We start from the raw sequence: 23,612 nt of genomic DNA on the forward strand, positions 1-23,612 counted from the left end.
GCAAAAGTACAAATACAATCATAGATAAGTAACACATGCAGAGACATATACAAATGTATCATACATCACAAGTGTATACATACAGTTCACCTGTAAATTCAACAATGCCACCCTCCTAGTACTCCAGGGCACCCCCTGGCTCTCCCATCATAGTATGAAGGAGATTACCCATGCCATCTTCCTTTTTAAATTACACCCGAGATCTCTATGGTGAAACAGGCCATTTCTACAGGTTCCATCTAGTAGATTCATCACATCCTGGCCCAGAATCCTCTGAAAGGCTCATGGGAAACCAGATCTGTGCAATTCAGGGTGGGAGGATGCCCCAAGGAAATACTTCCTTAGTGTTTCTTCACGCATTCATTAAAGGGAAAGCACATGCCTATGTATGTATACATATATGTATGTATTGCCATTACACACACACACACACACACACACACAAACCACATGCATACACATCCCTTAAAACTGTTGAGTAAGCCAGATATAATGACACCCAACAGCAATTCCAGCACTCAGGAGACTGAGGCAAGTAGATCACAAGTTTAAGGCTAGCTTAAGTCACAGAATAAGACCTTACATTTTTTGTTAAACTATCAATAATTTAAGCAAAGCAAAATATGAAATAAAGTAATCATGACTTTCCCCAGTACATTCAAACAATCTGGTTATTTCTATCTAATACCAAGCTAGACAGATGCCTTTCTTTTCCTGTATTGTTTGATTTTGTTGATGAATTAGTTTTTCAAGATCTGTCCAGACAGATCGTTGGTAAACATTGTAACCTCACAAATCAGAAGCAAGTGCTAAGCTAAAACATCCCTCCACCAGCAGGAGCTGCCATTCCCTGGGAGAGAGGAGTCATACCACACAGCGATGTAGTCATTTACAGCCTCAGTCTGCAGCAAGGTGAAGTTGATGTACACTCCGTGCCCTGGAGGGACAGTGACCAGCCACAGGCAGTCCTTCAGAATTGGGTATTCATCTGGAAACCCAGGGGAATAAATGGTACCATTCTGTGATGTCACATTATACCCACAGGGAGCTGAAAAGGGAGACATTGAAAATAGGCTAAGATGGTTGATTTTCAGAAGCAGGTAATGATTCCAGTGTCTAAAGCCAAAATTTACCCTTGCAGGAAAATAACTGTGAAATGGTTCTGCTACTTCTTTGTCAAATGTATTCCCCTAAAATCTGGAAACTTCAGGACAATTATACTTAAAAGTTATCTCAGTCTCGCTTGATATAGTCTTCAAGTCTTCAAAATCCCACAGGATAGTTATTCCCTGATGATAAAAGAAATCCTGTCAGTCATCGCCTGTGGCTGAGCTGATAATCCATTGGGCTGTCCAGTGCAATGGCTTATGTGGAAATCAGACATAAATAGGGAACTAAGTGGTTTTGTTTTCTGCTACTTTGCTAAAGCCTATTTAAGCCTGTGAATGAGTGGCAGTTAAGCCTGTGTGCCTCAAAACAAAGACATTATCAATTCTTTGCAGATCTGTACCTGAGGAAGCATGATAAACTTTCTTACACATCCTTCACAAAAAATGTGTACCAGTGTTGGTTATGTGCAGACACAGCAACTTTCACTGTATTAAAATTGACATTTACTGTCACCCTGGTAATTAGTTTACTTCTGGAAAAGTGTGATGATCATATAGCACTTCTGCCTGAAATACATGTGCTTGCCTGATAAAGATCATGACTAAAAGCAACTTGAGGAGGAAAGGGTTTATTTCAGTTTACAGCTCATAGCTCATCATGAAGGAAAACCAGGGCAGTAGCTCAAGGCAGAAACCCAGAGGCAGAAACCAAAGCAGAGAGAATTAAAGAACGCTGCTTATTGGGCGGTTCTCCAAGACTTGCTCAAATGCATTTTTTATATAGAATTCAGGACACTTGCTAAAACCTAGCATTACCCAGAGTGGACTAGGCCCTGGCATTTCAATCATTAATCAAGACAATAGCCTTATAGACAGTCTTACAAACCAATCTGAGGGGGCATTTTCTCAAGATTCATTCTTCTAAGATATGTCTAGATCTGTTTCAAGTTGACCAAAAACAAGTACCATGCTTCATTCAAGCAAGGCCGGGTGGTGACAGGCACAAACCAACTTTGAAGCCACTCCAAAGCCAGGAATGTTGAATCTTCCACCATCAAGAATCATCTACAGATGTCAAATTTTTGTCAAAAAAATCTTAGAATATAGATGCTGTAAAGACACAACACACACACACATACACACACACACACGCATACACACATACAAGAGAGAAAGAGAGAGAAAAAGAGAGAGAGAGAGAGTAGGGAAGGGGGAAGAATGGGAGGAGAGGGGAGGGGAGGGGAAGAGAGGAGAGGAGAGGGGAGGGGAGGAGAGGAGAGTGGAGAGGGAATGATAGACTCAAAGCTCTGAGATACCTTGTGCCTGAGACATTACTCTCACATGCTGGTTTCAATAAAAGATGAGTTACTGAAATGACTCAACTCTAGATCACCCAGGAAGAGAAAGGGTTACATAGCTCTTTCTAGAAATTTTACAGTGGAATAATTAGGTAGGGTTTTGGAGTCAGACAAGCCTGGATGAGAAATGTAGCAAACATCCCTCCTGTCCTCACTTCTGACCACCAGTGCATGAGGGGAGGAGCCAGTGGACACCTGGGATCTGTAAATGGCCACACTACACACTATCCTCACCATCCACTTACTGTCCTTGAGGATGGAGTTCCTTCCCCTGGCAGACTTCCGTGCTGAGCTCTTTTCTACATGGACAGTCTGTTTTCCTCCTATCTAGCTACCTGAATGGGCTTGGCTACAGTAATCCAACTTACTGTCCCCACCTCCCTAGAGTCTTCCTAGGGACTCTCGTTGGCTCATTTGTGGGGTGGTTCCAGGATCTTCCTCATCATTCTGTTGGATACTAGAAGGCAGAGACTGCACTCATCCTTGGGTCCCACAGTCGCCCTCTACTAGCCTTTCTGTTCTCAGTGGTTAGCAAGGAGCTGACAGAGCCGATAGAGGTACAGCACTGTCCATACTGTAGGGACTGGCTGCATGTCCTTACATGTTCATGGATGTTCCTTCACATTGACCTATGGCTCAGTTCCCCTTGGGAGCTTTTGCTTTTCAAATTGATCTTATCATTCTCTTGTGACCACTAAACAGGTAGTGTCATTTTCCAATGGAAACACAGGTGGTATACAGATATATGTAGGCAAAACATCCATATGCATAAAAGAATAATAAACAAATTTTAAGATATCAGCAAATTTGAACTATTTATAACTAAAAATGTACCTTTAGTATCAAGTTACATTTATTAAACTGTACTTTTAGAGTATATATTAATGACTATAAATGTTTTTGAATTGATTCCTATGCAATTATGTTAGTGGCAATAAAATGATAATACTTTGAGTTAGGGATGGTGTTTGTATGTGTCTGCAATTCCAGCATTGAGAAGGCAGAAGCAGGAGAATGCACGGAGTTTGAGGGCTGCCTGGATTAAATGGGAAGAGAGAGAAAGGAAATAAGGTAGAAAGGTAGGAAGGATGAGATGGGGAGAGGAGGAGGAAGAGAGGGAGGAAGGAAAGGAGGGAAGAAAATGCAAAAGTTCTCAGCAGAGAAGCACATATGTAATCCAACAACCTGAGCTCATTATCTAAACCCATGCAAAGGTAGATAGGGAGAACCAGCTCTACAGTTGTCTTTATAAGAGTGTCATCGCACACAAATAACAATAAAAAACTGGATAGGAAGGCCTTCAGTTTCTTATTAAGGAACATTTATATGTATTTGCCTTAGTATATCTTTATAATTTTTACTTATGTAAACTAAAAACATACTAATTTTATTTGGCAGACTCTTATTCAACTTAGCCTCCTTTGGTAAAGATGGGGCTGAGTACACTGTCTTCTCATGTTCAGTATCTGTGGCACGGAACTATACCCTTGAGAACAAGGGTTTTCAAATGGAAAGTAGATGAAATACTATTTTAAAAATTTTAATTGTTAACAAACAAACAAAAACCCAAAAAACTCAGACCTATTCAAAAAGTTATTTCATATGTAATTAAATACATATGAAAGGCTCTTATAGCCAAGAGCCTTATTTTTATAGTCGTTCTTAAGATTATCAGAATGGAAAGCACAGGTGAGAAGGTTTAAAAGGACACCACATACTTTTATTTATTTATTTATTTATTTATTTATTTATTTATTTATTCCTGCTTCAGTAAAAATTCATAGCTAGGTACCTTCCCTTCCCCTGCAATAGATGGAGGTGCTTAGCATTTCAAAGGCCCATGGTGTTGGAGATTTCATTATTATTCATTCGAAGGTGCTGTATCTATAATGCAAGATCCAGGCTTAGCAGCAACTCTGTTGCAGACCCCTCCTCCCAGATGCTCCACATCACCATTTTGTTTTAGTTTGCCATTGCAGAGATGCTTAAGCCATCCTAAATGTCAAGAAGCCCCAGTGAGGCAGGGCAGTATAATGTCTGCTCAGAGGCAGAGCAGGCTGTAAGCCTAGACCACACTCAACAGATGCTCCTCACTCTGATGCTAGAAGCTCCTAGGAATCAGAGTCAAAATTCTAACCATCCTGCCTGGCTGATCAAAGTATGTTGAAAACAGGATGGTGCCACTCTCTGTGGCTCTCAGCCTCCTTAAATAATGTGGGGCTAAGAAATTGAAATTTCCCCAGGCAAAAGTCTGAGAGAAGGGAAAGCCATGATTGGTCAGTGACTGTCGGAACTGAACCTTGACAAGTGCTATATAATTATTTACACCTCTTTTCCTTCTGCCTAGACCTAAGCCTCATGTCAGGACCTCGAGGAGGGTCTCAGTGGTTGGAGGTTGCCATGGCTTTATTTCTTATACCAATATGCCCAAAAAATGTGTCACAATTACTTATGATTTTTGTTGGCCTACTGAGAATAGGCAGCCAAGCCTAGGTCCATAGAGCTGCGGGGGCCTAGGCATTGACCCTAGCAACTCCATAACAACCCACACAATAAGGCTTCAGTTTTCTGGAAGAATTCCTACTGTGTGCTTCTCTGCTAATGCTGTTTCTTCCTCAAGTGTTTTGTCTCTGGGCAGCAAACACCATGAGCTGATCCGTTCATGAACATGAACAGTTTCTGCAACACAGATGTGAAGTGAGATTACTCTAAAAGTTGAACAGACAACAAACAGTGTGATGATTAATCTCAATTAATCTCAAGGTAAAATAGGGGAGATGTCAATCTTGCATGGAAAGAGTGTCTGGTGCACCATAAGGGCTTTTCTATATTAGGGTAATAGAAAGATCTACCCCAAACTTCGCCAGTACTACCCAGGAGGCTGGGATCCTGGATTGTATGAAGAGGAGGAAGTGGACTGAGTCCCAACATTTCCTCCTCTCTGCTTCCTGCCTGGATGCCTCATGATCAGCCGCCTCCTGTGCCAGCCACTGTGACTTCCTCATGGAAGGAAGATACCTTCAAGTTCTAGTCAGAGTAAGCCTTTCCGTCTTTAAGTTGCTTTTGTCATGAAATTTGTCACAGCAACATGACCAGTAACCACTAATAAAAAAAAAGACTAACCAGGACTAAATCCATTATCATCACTGTCCCTTGTAACTCCTGTGAAAGTTAAGGAGCCTATTACCTCCTGTTTTCTTTTCCAGGGCCTGTGATGATTGACAGACTCCTGTGTCTGCAGCTGAGATTTTAGAGTTTGTATTTAATAACTTGTTGTCTTTATGATTTCCTTAAGTGTAAAGTCTATATGTTCTTTAAATTGCCTACTCTATGATCTCTTTCTGAAATATTTAGTAGAGTATATTCTAGATCTTTGATATGTGATACATATCTACTGGCTGAAATAAAGAAGTAGTGCATATTCATTGAATAGTTCCTGCACTATGAAGTTGTCCCCAAGGGAGATGAGGAGCCTACCGTCACACCGTGGGAAAGGGTAGTTCCAGTTCCTGTCAGTGCCATGCTGGCAGGTAAGCACAGGGTGGCCTAGCAAGATGTAACCCGGGTAGCACTCGAAGGAGATCGACTGGCCCACACTGTAATCTGAGTTGATCATGAACCCATTCTGGAATGTGGGTGGGTCCGGGCAATTCTGTAACTCATAAGCTGAAATGAGAAATAGACACCATCAAGCTTCCAGCAGGGGTTGGTCTCCAAAGAACAATAGAGGAGGGACAGAGGAACATAAGTGCAGTCAGCTCCTGAGGATGTGTGTCTAAAACTTCTGTTCCATCCTGAAGGAAGCAACTGACAATTAGTAGAAGGAGAATTATAGCCATATGCATTTATTAACCATTTAGTGTGTGCACCCATAGAATCATGGTACACACACACACACACACACACACACACACGGAATCGGTTTATTGCATTGGCCAGAAATCACATGTATAAATTAAGTTAGAAAGTAATAGAAGCTATAACAAAGAGACCTGTATAAAATGCTAAGTGAACATAGACCCAGGGTTTCTCTGATTGTAATGAGACATATCACCATTCTCACTGTTTCCAAATCAAACCATGCTATATTTTGTTTAACTCAGTCATTTAGTACAAATAATATAGGGCATCCTCTTCATTTTATCTAGAAAAATAGCACTATGGAACCACAAAGCTAGCAATTACTCTTTGCATAAATGCTATAATAACCATTGTGGTTTATCATTAAAATAATTATGTTCTACTGGGTGTGAGTTTTCATGCCTTTAATAGAAGGATGGAAAGTAGAGGCCATTGGTGCTTTGTGAGGAGGCCAAGGCCATCCTTGACTCCAGAGTTATTCTCTTTCTTAAATATACAATTGTGTCTGAGTAAAGATTCCAGGATGACAGCATGTGCTGCTCCCATACTATGGGTACGCGTTTACCTGGGAATCAGGGATGTGAGCTTCTCCTCACACCATGTGTGATTCTGCCTAGTAGAGTCTCAGAGCTAAACATCCCCCATACTGCTGTCCTTTTGTGTCTGGAGTTATCAATGCATAGAAGAATATTCTGACTTCCTTTTCAAAGTCAGGTGACATACTGGTGAAACCACTGTGGAGGAGGTTCCCACAAACTCCCTTCCATGAAGTGTACAGGTTCCTGTGCTGAATGTCATCAGGTAGGGTGGTGGTGGTGGAAAGTTTGGGACATGGGGATCTAGCTAGAGGAAGGGCCATTGGTGCATGACTGTGATGACATTACATAGGCCTCTTTCTCACACATTTCTTCTATCTACCATGAAGTATATTACCTTCTCCACACATTCTCTTCACCATGATGTTCTCTCCAAGCACACAGGGCCCAGGCAACCATGAACTGAATTCTTCAAAACTATCAGCCAAAATAAATCATTTTCCCTAAGATGCTTCCTTCTGATAATATGTCACAGTGGCACAGAGGTAATTAACACAGAGACCAGACAAGCCCTTCAGACATTGTTAGAAAGATCAGGAGTCCTAGGTATCCTCTCACAGACTTAACACTTAAGGATAATGGAAAAGATATGACAGACTTATAAATGTATGACGTGGAACCCAGTGTGCCTATAAACTGTCCATTCCAACACTGGAGGCAAGTGTGTGGCTTGAAAGTCATTAAAAAAAATACTGGAAAGTACTCTGGGTTGTGATGCATCAACCACAAAAACTTTCTGTCTTTGCATGAACTACTTGAAATTGAGAGGCCATAGGAAAAATGAATCTCAAGGCTCATGAGCAGGTTGGGGAAATGAATGAGCACCCTGCAAGGAAATTATCAGATGAAGCATGAAGTCATGGCATTAGAATGGGAGGCAGGCAGAAGCTTAGACCTACAAGACAGGTCTAATAGCACCTGCTGCACACTGAGACCTCAGGGTCTCGGGGTTCCTAAGGAGGCCCTGTGGAAAGATGCTAGGTGGGTGCATACAATAGAGGCTGGCTATAATCGGTAGGATCTTTGAAGAGAGTCTTGAAAAACAATTGCCAAGCATTAAGGAATATGGAATTTCATTATTATCAATGGTTTATTCTTATTCAGGGAGGTTCTACCATGGTATTCTTTCTCTTCAGGATGACAGTATGCAGTGGTCATGGGTCATTGGCTTTCTCATTTAAGACAACATAATTGGTCATAACCCTTCATGACAGCATCATGGGAAGACCGTATTCCTACTTACACTAGCAGTACTGTTTGCAGAAATCTCTGCCCTGAGGATAATCTCAAGGTAGAAAACGCTAAGTATTTGAACTGGAAAGTACTCAATTGCAGCATTATTTACATTAAGGTAATTCAAACGTCTAAACAAATAATATCTGGTATAATACTGGACACACACAGTGCATGGCTCACTAATTTAAAAGATATGGAAGAGAACCACAGTTTCAGTACCTAATTTGGTTCTTCTCTTGGGCTAGTCAATGGCACAATACTCTAATGATTGTGGGCAGTGGCAGGGAGCCTCAGATGCCATCCAGCTCTGTGGTTGCTAGGAGAAACCTCCCACACTCTACAGTATGCTGTGATGCTAATCTGAGATGCTCCACAGACCTGTGTGTTAAATACGTCTTTAGCTTACAATACTGTCAGCTTGTCATGGTTTCAATATGAAACTCCCACAGACTCATGCATTTTAACACAGTCCCTAGCTGATAGTCTATTAGGGGAAGTTGTGGAAACTACAGGGAAGGGTTAAATGGCTAGAGAAAATCAGCATTTTGTTTGACTTTCAAGGGTTACAGCAGTTCTCAAGTCTGCTTCTCTCTGTTTCTTTTTCTTTCTCTTTTTCAATTTTATTTATTTTTCATCATGAATAAGCATGTGTCTCTATAGTATGCACCGTGTTTGTGGGCACCCATGGAGGCTACAAATGTTGGAGACCCTGGAGCTATAGGGGCAGGTGACTCAGCCCCCCTGACATGTACTTGAAATTGAATTCAGGTCATCTGGAAGAAATGTGCAGCCTCTAACCACTGCTGGGTCACCTCTCCAGGTTCCTCTGCCACAGGCTCTAGCTCTGTTTTTCTGCACATTGGACCAAGTGACCATGGATTGAACCTCTGAAACTACCCTTTCTTCATCTCAGGCATTCTGCCACAGGGAAGAGGAAAGTAAATAATGTGTAGCTTACAGTGAGGTTATAAGGATCGAACAAGGAGCTGAGATGCATGTGGACACCTTCTATGTGGACACATTCTATGGGGACACATTCCACTGTGTGACCTCCTATTCATCTTCAGCATCAGAAAGGTGCTTCACAGACAGCAATGGAATTCCATGATTGAACCTATCTGTGGATGGCAATTTAAAAAATGCTAAAGCTGAGCTGTCAGCCTCACTTGTCCTTACAAATTATTGTGTATGTAATTCTGTAGCATCTCTTAGGAGCCTTGGAAACATCCTCAGTGAGCGAGAGTGAGAAAGCACAAATTTGAAGAGATTCTAGAACCTCAAGAATCTCAAATGAACCCTTGGCCTTAGACTAGAGTGACGAGAAGAGCTTGTCTACCATGTGTCTAACCTCCATGCTGGTTTAAAAGGCATGGCCCCCACCTTACCCTCTTCACTGCCTCTGCCATACAGCTGCTGAGATTTACAGCTGCCTGCCCTGAGATTTTCTTTTAAACTCTGGTAAAACGGACTTAAAGTTTCTGTTTGATTCAATGGTAGACTCTTTCACTCATGGGACTAATAACCTCCAAAGGAGGCCCTGATCCATACCCCCACATACCTCCCTGTTATCCACAATCCATTATTTGGCTGTGAGTCTCCTTAGACAGCTATGCAGACCACATACCACAGGGGCACCTCTGCCTCTGAGGGGCCTCCCTATTCTGAAAGCTGTAGATGTAGCCTTTTCCTGAGAACCAGAAGTGTATCCACCCTGTGCCTGCCATTCATCCTCACAATCTTGCTTGAGCCTCAAATGACTCTGTAGATGAAGGCTCTCCACAAGAGAAATTCCATGCTGTGCTCAGCTGTGGATCAAGATCCTTTCTCCAATACACTTATTCTTTATTTTAGAATAAAATCGCCCATAGCACTCAGCTCTCCTTTGGACACAATAAATGTGATGGGAAAACCTACCCTTCAATGTAGCTAATAAGACTGCTAGTAGAACCTCCAAGGAAATAAGCAAAATGAAAGGTGATTGCCCATTTTCAGGAAAGGAAAAGCAAATGAAAATACCTGCAATCTAACCTAGTCTTCATTGGGAACACCACTCAGAGTTTAGTTGTGTTCTGGAGGCTTGACCCACTAGTATTACTCACAGAACTATCACTAAATAAGGTCATGGCTTGTAGATATCCCTAGTGAATATCTCACACACACACACACACACACACACACACACACACACACACAACCTGCATTTTATTAACTTTGTTGTAAAGCTTGCTGGATAATTTAAGAACTATAATTGGGTTTTCTTTAGGGATGGATGGAGCTGGGGCTGAAGGCAGCAGCCATTTCTACCCACATAATCAGCCTCTGTGACAGGCTTGAATTGGGGAATGAAAGTGGCCTTTCAGCCTGAAACTCACAATTCTATGCCAATAGCTACAGGCTATTATAATAGTTAGAAAAAGAGGTTTTTCTTTTCCTAATAGCATCTAAGCTACAGATGGTAGCACACAAAATTTCTCAGTCAAGCACACACACAAGCTTGTAAGTTATTCATGTTGGCTGTTCTTGAAGACTGGCTGACTGGCACCTCCCTCAGTAACCAGGGATACCATCATAGCTCTCAGGAATACTCGCCTCGTACATAATCCCATTGGCAATATGACCTCTAGTTCCAGTATCCCCTGATGAAACCAATCAGATTACTACTACAATTACTACCCAATCCAAACCCTGGGCTGCTTAGGCCTTGTCGAGCATATCTTTAATGAAATTGCTTCTCATAGCCTAGACCACATGGTGACTCATGTTTTGGTTCACCATAGGTAAATGAACAACTCTCATGCCATAAAATAATTTTTCTCTATTGGCCCAAATGATGTCTGTTCTAGAAGTGACAAAAGAGGAGGGATGAGGGAAGGTGACAGAAATGGTCCTTTTCCCTTCTGAAAAGTCAAGAAAAGCAAGAAAAGTGGCAAATCTTGAACACTGGGAACTCCTCTAAGAGTCTAGTCTAGAGATTAGAGAATCCCTACTTAGATGGACTCCTCCTAAAATAATTAAGAATGCTCTGGAGAAGATAGGACTGACTGAACCACATGTTGCCCACAGTTGGAAGTAGTTTTAGTCAAAGTCACTCTTCAGTGAAGAGCCTCCTACAAAGAAGCATACACACTTAGGTGAGAGGAAAGCAGGGTGCCCCTGCCAAGGAGTCCCATGGAACTCCAAGGTGTTCACAACATCATAGTGGAGAAAAAAAAGGATTGAGTTTTAAAAGTATATCAGCTTCATTTGATGATGTAAATGCTGTCTGTGTCCATAATAACAGTTAGTGTGCTTGTATATCAAAACAAACTCTTTAATGCACATCCACAGAGAGGGTAATTGGTTACTGCAAACTATAGCTCCCCCCTCTACAAAGTTAATCCACACACAAAAAATCAAAGCTTTCTCATTGTAATCATAAACTGATTTTCCAGATACCATGGTGTTTAAAAATTATGTGTACTTAGTGCATGCATGCGTGTGCATATACATACACATACATGCATATATATGTGTGTATATATATATGTACATATACATATATAAAAAATCAATCATATATATACACACATATCACCATACACACACACACACACACACACACATACACACACATATATCTCCAACAAGTAATGAAAACACTCAATATATAAAACACTTTATATATTTTACTTTTGGTGGTTGAAGCACACAAACCTATTTTTAAGGTTTTCATAATTAGACAATTATTATTTTAAGGAAAGATCATAATATAGGAGGTTTTCATAATTGGACAATTATTATTTTAAGGGAAGATCATAATATAGGAAAGAGAGAGAGAGGGAGAAAGAGAGAGAAAGAGAGAGAGACTGACTTGACATCACCAGAAACCACATCTAAAGAAAAAGGAAGTTATTCAACATGACCAAATTTCATAAGTATTTTCACACTCGAAGTACCAAGCACTGCATCACGTAGCTTTACCCTTCACATGAAGCTGAGACCACAGCTACTATGCATGCTCAACCCTAGTTTTCCTGTTTCATAAGTGCCTCCTGTGACAGCCAATGGAACCAGTAGTGATTGTTCTAATGCATGTTTCATTTTCAGATTGCTGCCTAGCCTCAATAAAAATAGCCACATACACTCATCCTTCCTAATACTTCATTTAGAAAGGGACACAAATATTTCACGTTACTGATAGCAAAGTCTTTTTTCTAAGTCATTTAACTTTAAGACAGCTCTAATCACAAGTAGCATTTTTTGACCTTTAAGCAGCCAAGAATATACGGCAAAGCTGAGGAATAAGACACTCGCTGCAGACATCACTGTGAATGACAAGATATGTCTTCAAGATATATGCATCTTCTTATGAGTTATTGATTGTACCCAAAGCTTATAAATCTTGTGTAGAAACCAGGGATGCCTATGTGTCTAACAAATCAATGTCAGGGTCTGTTTGCCAATCTCTACACTTTATACAATGACAAACACCAGTAAACCATTACCCCATCATCCCTGTTATATATGACAGTCTATGAGAAATGAGCATGTCTCAAGTTCATGCTGTCATTCTTTATTACATAACTGATTTTCACGCTTTCTAGTCATAAAAAATGAATTATAATAAATTATGCTTTCAGTGACATCTTTAATGTGAATATTTAAAAACCAAGTGTCAAGTAGATAAAATATTTGCTCAGCCAACTAGATGTCTATATGGTTGTCCTTCAAGGGTATCCAAAGATCCAGATTCCAGAAGGCTAAACAGGTGACATTACTGAGCATAGCCATATGGAGTCAGAGTCTTCCTCCACTGAAAAGCCTGCTTCTTCTTTTAGTGGAGGAAAAGACTTAACCCCAATATTTCCAAATTTTAATTTATAAGAAGAAGGAAAAGCCAACTTATGCGTACCTCTTGAATTGTGTGGCATCTAATTCCAGACATCAGTAATTTCTAAAAGCACAAACCATAGCAATATGTGACCTTTTGTCTCTGTGATTCCTAACTAGGCTTTACTTGAGGTTAACTTGTTTATAAGCCTGTTAGCTTAGATTAAATCAATCTTCAGAAACCTGGAAATTATCAAAAGTACCAGCCAACAGTAAAATTCTCTCAGATGAAGTCATTTGGAGAGCAATGACAGCATGGGACTCTCTGTATTTGGGGTCTTGTACTCAATCCCATTTCAAGGAAACTGAAATGTTGGATGTAGAATCAGGGAAATCAAGAAGAGGGACACCTCAAAGGTGCTGCATCTGTTGGAGTTGGCCAATGGTTGGAAACATAACTAGGTAATAGTTTTCTTATTGGCTCAGTTATTAAAATTATGCTAATTAACACTGAAATTTACTCTAAGCTAACCAATTATAAGAGACTGGCTAATAATGAACATTAATACTTCAACAGTGTTAGGTCCAAAATGGGCCCTAAAATGGTGATAGTCCTAGTGATAGTGCCCTAAACAGAAGAATCATGATCAGTAAACAGAAGGGCTGTTATTAGGTAACAGAAGCCTAAACTCAACATTCTTCAGGAATCTCATCATGTAAGTTTCTATTTACCAGGACTCCCTTAATCCACCTCCAGTGGCCAACAGGCTCTGGTAAGGGCATCTAGTTCTCAGTCAATAGAAACAACTTACATCAACTGAAAGAACTCTGTCCTGCTATCATATAAATCTGCATGCTTTTCCAAAATTTTCCTTCTTTCTGTCCTTCAAGAGATACCTGTGGCAGTTTGATACCCAATTAACATTTCTTTATAACAACACACTGGGTTCACTCTTCTCTCACTTACAAACCAGAGTAAAAAGGCTTGAACAAGATGGACAGGGAGCAAGAAGTTGGGTACATGTGGCAAAGATTATAATTTTGTTTTCCTATGTCTGAACTCCCATAGTTAAGGGTATAAGACACTTAAGTACTCTGAGAGTATCTCTCTAGGAGATATTTATAAGAGTTAAAACTCACTGTACACTCAACTAAAGTATGCACTATCGCTGGGATCCCTACTACCTCAGTTATTATTTCTGAGGTATTTAAAATATGAGTCTGACCTTCAAAGGAAGAGTTAATACGTGTACAATTAAAGATGGCAGTTTCCACTGCCACAGGGCCTCAGCACTCCACCCATGAGGCTCTACCCATAGGCTATTTTTTAGAACAGAGGTCCAGTTTTCTTACCAATGTATGTTGAGTACAGAAACAATATCCCGCAGCCTCAGTGTCAACCAAGGAAAAATGAGAGCTTGCTGACTCTGAAATAGGACTAAAGTCTCAGAGATGGGTCATCAGGAGGTTTGGCCTCCTTATCCCTATGTCTGGCTTGATTGTGGATCTGATTCAGAGGTACAACAGCCATGCCATGTCTGGCCACAGGATGATAGGAGGAAGATGGACCCACTTCTATTTACATCTGCAAAACTGGTCTGATTTTATGAGTTACTTAAAGCACAGACTTTTTCTTTTTATATTTTCTTCTCTTTCCAATGCCTCGGTTTGCTTTGACTGGTATTATGAACTTTCTCAAGCTTTGAGGCTACTCCCAGTCCATCGTGTGGTTGATTTTAAAGAACACAGCTTTCCTCCCTCCTTTCCCCCTTCCTGGCACTTGGCAATGCTTGTCCTTTGCCTGCTCAGTTGTTTCTGTTGTAAACTCTAATACAATCATCACTGAACTTCCTTCAAAGTCCCTTTCCTAATTTTCAAGAGTAAGAATCTAAACAGGATGCTCAAAATTTTCCTACAAACTGCTATTTTACTAAAGGCCAGAAAGGAACCCAGTATGAAACCAAACATTGCCAAGACAGGACAAATAGCATCCATGCCAGCACCTGTGCTGGCAGGGATTGGGTAGACAGGCTGTGCTGACTGCAATGAGTAGAGACTGAAATAGACTTCATTTAATGAGCAGACAAGAGCATAGAACCAAACCTAATAAAGAAGAGCCCCACAGAGTATAGGGACTTCTCTAAATTGCACAGGGAGTAGAATACAGGTCCTTTAGTACTGGGGAAAAAACATCACCAAGTACAGTATTCACATGGCACACTAGGGACCAGCATGAACCAGGTACTACTGGAGCATGGAGCATATCTGCAGTGGCCACCTCTCTCACACATTATCCTTCTGTTAGAATCTTTATTAAACCTATGCATAGACAATTGATTCTCATGTTTGAGAAGACCCAGGATATCTGTTGGCTTAGTCTAGTTCTTATGCAGTACAAAACAAAACAGAACAAAACAAGACAAAATAAACACCCCACCTTACAGACACTTAAAGTAAAATACTTCTCCACTGGCATGCCAGTTCTTAATCCTGGAGTTACTTGTGTCCCAGGCTCATCCAACAGCCATGACAACAAACTATTGAAGATTCCTTTGCAAAGGACTCTTAGGGTACCAGAAAGTAAGCATAACTCTATATTTGGTCATGCAGGAGCAATGAACTTGAGTCCTGATGGGGAGTAACACTAATGACCTCTACACATGGAAAGAGTTAGGTAAATCCCACCTCAGTCTAAGGAAGTCAACAATAGGTGGGTAATGGACATAGCTCTTCCATGTAGTGCCCATGATCTGGGTTCTATAGGAATCCCTGAAGGAGAGTGAAAAGGAAATCTCCTTCTGTTTCCTCCTGACTAGACTCCTCTTTTCAGAGACCCCAATTTTGAAAGTCTGTGTTAACATTTTAGATAACAATGTAAGGAACACCACCAGATAGCCAACTTAAATGCCAGTATGTCACTGTGATAAAAATGCCAAAGCATTGTTTCTGAGGACTGCTTATAAAACAAAGGGGGAACAAGTGAGTCATTCATGAGCATTTTCAACTTCATTTGATTTAACAAAATTTGGAGGAAGGCCAAAAAAAAAAAAATGATTTCAGGTGGAATAAAAATGCCAAGCTTTCTGACAATTGAAAGGTGATTTGGGATAAACTAAGGGGAACTTTCTGCAGTGATTTTGTGTTTGGATGAGTGAGAAAGGATAATGATTTGCTTCTGAACTGCTTCTTTTTCTTGAGCGTGGTGATTTGAATAAGGATGTCCCCCATAGATTCATATATTTGAATATTTAGTCACCAGGGGTAGAACTGTTTGAAAGGATTATAAGGACCAGGACATATGGTCTTGTTGGAATAGATAAGGCCTGTTGGAGGAAGTGAGTCACTAGGGGTGGATTTTGAGGTTTCAAAAGTCCATGCCAGGCCCAGTCTTGCTCTTTCTTCCTTCTGTTTGGATTAGGATGTAGAGCTATTTCTCCAGTACCATGCCTGCCTGTGTGTCACCATGCTTTGTGCCATGAAGATAACGGACAAAACCTCCGAAACTGAAAGGAAACCCCAAGTAAATGTCTTTTATAAGAGTTGCCTTGGCAATGATGTCTCTTCACAGCAATAGAACAGTGGCTGAGACACTGATGTACCTTGCAAGGTTCAGAGTAGAGGGCATGATGCTGAGCCATGAAAACGGAAGTGCACGGGGCTGCCTGTATTAACTTTGATATCCGTGGACTCTTCTAGTCCAGTCCATGTCCTAAAGGGCTATGATGGATAAGTGATAGAAGAGAAGGCCCTATGACTGGAGGTGTATCATGACAAGGAAGAGAAAGTAAAGGACAAAAGGCTGAGAGCAGGGCCTGTACAAGGTCTTCATGTGGCTAATAATCTTTCTGTGTTCTTAGCTCCATATTCCAGGATGGTCAAGATCCCACCACAAGTCAGAACTTTGGGATCTGCTTTGGGAATCATGCTTTGGGAATCATTTTGGCTTTATGAGGCTTTCACTAATCAAGAAGATTTAGGATTAAATGCAGTATAAGAAGCATCTGTAGATCCATTCATTTTGTTGCTTACCTTGGTAACTGAGTTTAAATCCTTGCCGGTTCTGTGAGTGGTCACTATAGAAGCGGATGAGGGTTTCATGTGTGGTGCTCAGCAACGATGCAGGCAGGTCAGGGCCACTGAACTGGCCCATCATTGGACTGCTGTGGTACGGGCCATTCTGGATCTCCACGTAGTCATGGTTGGCTTCAGTTGAGAAATTCAGAAATTGGATATGTGCACCTATGAGAAAACATGCAATCTTCAGAAAGTTCATGATAATGTATCCAAAATCATGGGTGAATAGCGGGATTATCACTTCATTTCTGAAAGAAAGGGGGGTAAGATAGAGGAAGTACTGTATCTTTGAAGACATACCTTAGCTTAACTCTGTGTGATCTCTGTCTGCAAAATTTGTAATCCATAAGTCAATTCCTGTCATGCATAAGTACTGCTAGCTCTATATCAGAGAAGCACATACATCATTCTTATAACACAAACATAAGAAATATCACTACATCAAAGATTATAACAGAAACAAAAGGATGGCCTCATACATGGCATGTTATTCATGGTTTTATCAAAAGAGAAGTTAATATTAGATTAAAATAAAATTTAATCTATGATCATTAGTAATAAAGTCAGAGAATTTTTTTTCTTGTCCTTTCCCCCTTCCCCTAATATGGTTCTAGAGATCAAACCCAGGGTGTCCTTACATACAAGACCAGTAGGCAGTCATTGAATTGGTCCCATTCCCTCTTGATACTGATGATAAGATTTATGTTGAAAAGTTAAATCCAGTGCTTACATGAACTATTCTCCCTAAGATTGGATACAGAGAAAATGGCAAGTCTCTAAGGAAGAGGTTCATAAAAAAGTCAGGTGAGGAAAGGGCTATGAAAGTGACCTAAGGGAAGAGTTGTGGGTAATAAAGAAATAAACAATTCTACAAATTTAAAGTCTTTCAAGGAAAACTTGCAAGAAGGACAAACATCAAACTATTGTCCTTTTAGTTAACTTAGCGTAAGGCCAACTACTCTGTTAGAATTCTCTTTGCCAACTTCTCTTTCAAAAACACTAAGCAAGTCAATACTTAGCATCATCTTAACTTTACAGGTGAGCACATAGGTTCAGCAGCAGCAGCAGCAATGACCACTGTCACACAAGAAAGGCTGCAGTGAGGTTCATAGTCAGCTCAGATGAACAATGTCCTCACTTCCAGTGGATTATCATGAAGTAAGCTAGAGCAGAGCCAGTCACCCAATGGTTCAAGTGCATTCTGCTACTTCTTGGAGAAAATGAGTTTGTGTTGAATGTTCAGCTTGACTCATAAATGAAGAAAGAGTGAGAGAAGCTGACTGATGTGAAAATTTAGAAAGAAGTTAGAAGAAAAAGACATGTCTTCAATTAGTGAGCCAAACTTGGAATTTTTTTCCGATTAAGTGTGGGCTTTATCTTAAAACATCTTGGCAGATAACACAACCCAATTCTTATTGGGAGGCTGGTAAGGCATGCCCATTCTGTTATTCTGGGATAAAAAAAAAAGTTTCAGAAGAAATTCAAATCAAGAGCCAACTATGTGGAAGATGGCCAACATCCAAACAACAGAGGGTGGAGAAAAAGTGGCTTTTCACTCCCACAGGATTAAGCTTGAAAAGAAAGTAGAATAACAATTATAACATTGTGAGCAAAATTACCATTTTGAGAGGGATAAAGTATCCAGCTGCATATCATACTACCTAATACCTATCAGCAAATGAAACAGAGCTTGGCTCTAATCTGTCTTAAAGTGGGATTGAATCGTTATCTAATTTCGAACAAACTTCCTCCCGTTTGACATTACAGAGCTCAACTGAAGGGATTAGAACAAATACAGCCTAGTCATCCTTTTATTATCTCATAGAATATTCTAAAACTCTATGAATATAGTAAGAGAGCCAATCTAAGAGTATATCTCCGCTGAAATTTACACAGCATTCTTTCATCTGGTTGTAGTTATGCTTTGAAGATCAAGTACAAGTGCGGAGTTCACTGCACAAAGGCTTTGCCTTCTGATTTTGACAGAGCTTTAAATAGTAATGTGGGTCTGGCTTTGGAGCAAAGCACTCATTTTTAGCTGATGGAATTTATGAGTATTAACTTCTCTGCTATGTGTGTAGCAGACATTCTAAAGGACCTTTTTAAACTTTCCTTATTATACCAAATGGTCCATTTTATAATTTAGGGTATCATTTTCTTATACCACACCACAATTGTTTATAAAGGCAGGGATTATAAGAAACAAACGAAACAAGAAACCGAAAGAATAGGTGACATTTCTCTTAACTACATCTTTACACATACTGAAGAAAGCAAACCCAGAGATTCGAAGTAGATTCCACTTCACCAAAGCAGCACACACAGCAGCATGAATCACTGAAAAGGAAGAAAACTAGGTCCAAACTATGGGGGAGGTGGCTGCTGAGACAGAGCCTATTTAAATGGTCCTTGATGCCTAGTATAGGCCAGACATGAGAGGTAGAAAAGGGAAAAAGTCATCATTACATAATTCTAACCTTAGAGTTTCTTACAGGTTTGAAAATAACATCTTGAAGAACAGTAAAGAGACGAAGTTTAAATGAATAACTGTGGGTAGGAAAAAGTACCCCAAGAAACCATGATTATTAAATGAAAATTCTAGTGTTAGCAGTGGGCTACCTACCTATATATTCCCGGCTAAGAGGCCACTGAGGCCTAATGGGCCATGCTGCTGGATACATGTCAGAAGTAGAAGTGAAGTTGGCACCATTGCAAACACTTGCATATTTTAGCTTCAGGACATAGGGATATCAGGCTGAGCCTGAACTGAAAACCCTCTTCTTGCTGACTGGCTTTCACAGTACTGGATATTACCATGTGAGTTGCAGGGCGAAAACTGTCACTGACTGTCCTGTTTGACTCCGAGCCCACATTCTACAATAGGAACATTCCAGACAAGGTGTGCCATCTAGGGCAATCGTGGCCCAACTGTCATGGATATCAGTTGTTTTACAATTGGATTAAAGGCCTGTTCCATAGGAGAGAATTTAGATCTGGTACTATAAATCAGGCCTAGGAAGTCATAGACTTTAGTATAGAAGCAACTGCTACTGTTGTGTTAAATGGATGTGATTTGCCAAGTTGCCTTCTAATCATTTATGTTTGTATGCAAGTATTACTATTTCTGTTAGCTTCAATTACTCATGGAATGGAACTCCTTTATATAATAAAAGATATACTAGAAAAACCAACTTGGTCAAACTTTTGAAAGACTAAATGTCTATTGATGTGATTTAGCAGCCTAATAATCAGGCATCTACATTATCCAATCCTCCAGTCCCAAGGCCCAGAGAAAGATGCTCAGAAAGGAACAAAAATATACAAAACACATAGAAAGGTGTACAGTGTTGTTCTCTGAATTATAAAATACTTTCCTCTATGGAGGTCCAAGGCCTTTTAAGTTTCTTGAAATAAATGAAATTTACAAGGTTCTATAAGTCCATAAAACTCAGACATCTCAGGAAGTTCCTGAAATTACAAGATTCACACAGATGCTTCACAAAATTAGACATAAGCAGTAGGAACTTCTGTTGACAGGAAAATTCCAGGTTTCCAAGCTCTCTGTAAGGTGTACAGGGAACTCCAAGAATGTTGTCCATTCTATGGTAGGACTTTTTGAGGAGTAGCTTCTTTTGAGACCTCTGTGCACCTGTAAGTAACCCCTCAATGTATTGTTATAAGTGATCCCAACAACTCACTGATTCACTAAGTTAGACTTGGATGGAATTGTTTCTTTGACCTGACATTGGTGCCCTATCTACAGTAGGTTGTTTTCCAAGGAAAAGCCACTCAAGTCCTCGAAGCATTTGTTCTCCTCCCTGGCCTTTGCCACCTGTATGGCTCCTAACAATTCCTGTATCAAGAATTCATATGCTGTTCCTCTTGGACTGCTCACCAAGCCTTCCTCTTACCTTGTCTAACTAACCAAATGCTAGATGACAAAATCTTCTGTCATGTACCTTCTCAAGCCAAGCAGGGCCTTCATCTCATGGCAAGGTCACAGTATTCTCTAATGAGCAAGTCAGCCTCTCATGTCTTCTCTAGAACTGTCTCTCTACATGATGCTATCACAGTCATTGTTCTTCAAGGGAGTTGCTTTGAAAACTCTATGACCTTCTAGGACAATGGTTTATGTATAGCTTCTGGCTATTCCTCATCTACATACCAAGTGCTTAGTATCTAGGTGTCCAGTTACTACCACTTGTGATTTCCATTGAGTCCCTCCCTTGGGGCACAAACTGTGTGACTTTAGAAGAAAGAGAGCAGCAGGAGGCCAGATGTAGGGTCTACAGTGAGAAGGAAGACACAAGGGAGGTGAGGGCTGACATGGGAGGGAATTAAAGGCCTTCACAAAGATCATGTGCTTCCGAAGTCAGGGCAAAATAAGATTCTAGTGTTTATATCAAAGCCACAAATTTTATAAAACAGATAAACCACAAGTCTGAAAGGTAATAGCTAAATACATCTTAAAATTTCATCAACCAATAACCAACATATTATATAACTAAAAAGTTAATAAGATGCTATAGTTCCAAATTTATGTTATATTGCATTTAGTACGTGTTATGGCATGAAGAAAAACCTAAAAACAGCCACCAAGAGTCACTACTCCTGAATCCCAGAGAGAGACAAGACTAGGGAGAGGTGTAAACGAGATGATTAATTACTAATGAATGGAGTTTCCTGGCACCATTCAGCTAATTAAAATTTCCTTGAAGGGAACCACATGGTTGAATGAATTTTTAAAGTTTCTGCTCTCAATATTCTTCTGTTAAAGCTCTCCCTAAATCTGAAATCTACTTTCAATTAAAGAAATAGATAAGTCCATGGATCACCAAAGTCACTCAGGGAAATTATGCCAGGTGGATTAGTTCCTGGCCCACTCACCATAGCCAATGGGCAGTGATATCTTCCAGGTGCAGTCCAAGTTGTTGGGGTAGGAGCCTGGGAACCCTGGACTCAGGATCACTCCACTCATACTGGTCAGTGTTCCACCACAGGTGGCTGTTAAAAAGAAGACCACAAGAATCTTGTAGAGTTTTGTGCTCAGAAAGGATACTTCATTTAACCCAGCTTACTGGACCACACTATTGAAGAGAAAGCTCAAGGACCTGGGGTGGTATCTAACAACAGCTTGTCATGTAGGGCATATGTGCCAGTTACCCCGGGGTCTATCTTTCCTCCTCAGTGTGGGATACTTGGAAATTGTCTTAGTCAGCGTTTCTATTCCTGCACAAACATCATGGCCAAGAAGCAAGTAGGGGATGAAAGGATTTATTAAACTTACACTTCCATGCTGCTGTTCCTCACTCAAGGAAGTCAGGACTGGAAGTCAAGCAGGTCAGGAAGCAGGAGCTGATGCAGAGGCCGTGGAGGGATATTTCTAACTGGCTTGCTTCCCCTGACTTGCTCAGCCTGCTCTCTTATAGAACCCAAGACTACCAGCCCAGAGATAGTACCACCCACAAGGGGCCCTTTCCCTTGACCACTAATTGAGAACATGCCCCACAGTTGGATCTTATGAAGGCACTTCCTCAACTGAAGCTCCTTTCTCTGTGATAACTCCATCCTGCATCAAGCTGACACACAAAACCAGCCAGGACAGGAATCAAGATTCTTCTGGACTTGTCTTCTGGTATTATAGGTCTTAGCAAAAGTCTGCTGATTTAACAGTGCATTTAAAAAAGGCATCAGGTTGACTTTGGATTTATGGTTCCTATTTGTGGTAGTATTGCTACCTATCAACTAACTGTTTACTTATGCTCCTACTGTGTGTAAACAAATGTACTTATGTTCCTACTGTGTGTAAAGTAATGAGAACCATCCCTGAAGCTCCACAGCAGTCATGAAGACTGGGGTTCACATGGCCTCGTATGACAGATGGAAACAAAGCCAATGAGACGATGTAGCCCCTCCATTCTCTAGGATGCTCCACTTCTATCTGGTTCAGGGGTCCCAGTGAACTTAGTAGCTTTATTCTTTGGAGTCCTTTTAAGTGGAGAATACAGCTTTCTGAAACCCGCTTATTCTAGAAAATTCCACATCATGAAAATAGTCTGTTTTGAAATTGTACATATGCTGTGCTACTGTGTCTGATATTTGCCGTAAAGAAACAGGGCAGATTCTATGACAATATAAACATCTATTTGCATAAGCCACAAGGCTGATTCACCAGGAGCCCCTGGGTTTGACCATTTATGACCAGCTAAAGAGACAATTTCTAAGCGCTCAGCTCTTGTTTTCAGAAGCCTCTGTCAGAAAGCATGCACAGTAGGGATTTTTTTTTTAATTTTCAAATCACTTTCAATCATCAAGGTTAGATAACTTTACCCATCAAGGGCAAATGTTATGTGAGAAAACATTTACAGGGCAAGCATTCTGACTGTGGTTAGCTCCTTAAGACAGGCCACTGAAACTTGGGTTTCAACATTCTCTATGTTCAAGAACTAACTTTACATCTGCTGATATGATTCTAGACACCAGCTCTGATAAAGTCAGCATGTTTCGTAACTTAGAGAGCAGCCTAGCAGGGAGCTGTCAATGGGGAGACTCATATGTGGAGTCCACAC

The 23,612-nt window shown here is 40.5% G+C and overlaps 1 protein-coding gene across 1 annotated transcript in view; it reads right to left on the bottom strand.

The window, feature by feature from the left end:
* Positions 1 to 23,612, bottom strand: part of Csmd1 (CUB and Sushi multiple domains 1) — a 1,354,421-nt gene that overhangs the window by 108,943 nt on the left and 1,221,866 nt on the right. The window contains exons 40-43 of the mRNA XM_052162855.1: positions 21,931 to 22,047; positions 16,999 to 17,208; positions 5,945 to 6,133; positions 871 to 1,048 (exon numbers count right to left, since the gene is read on the bottom strand). Of these exons, the coding sequence (XP_052018815.1) occupies positions 871 to 1,048; positions 5,945 to 6,133; positions 16,999 to 17,208; positions 21,931 to 22,047 (694 nt within the window). The remainder of the gene's footprint in view (positions 1 to 870; positions 1,049 to 5,944; positions 6,134 to 16,998; positions 17,209 to 21,930; positions 22,048 to 23,612) is intronic.

Source organism: Apodemus sylvaticus, chromosome 18 (genome assembly GCF_947179515.1).
Source record: "Apodemus sylvaticus chromosome 18, mApoSyl1.1, whole genome shotgun sequence".
NCBI lineage: Eukaryota > Metazoa > Chordata > Mammalia > Rodentia > Muridae > Apodemus > Apodemus sylvaticus.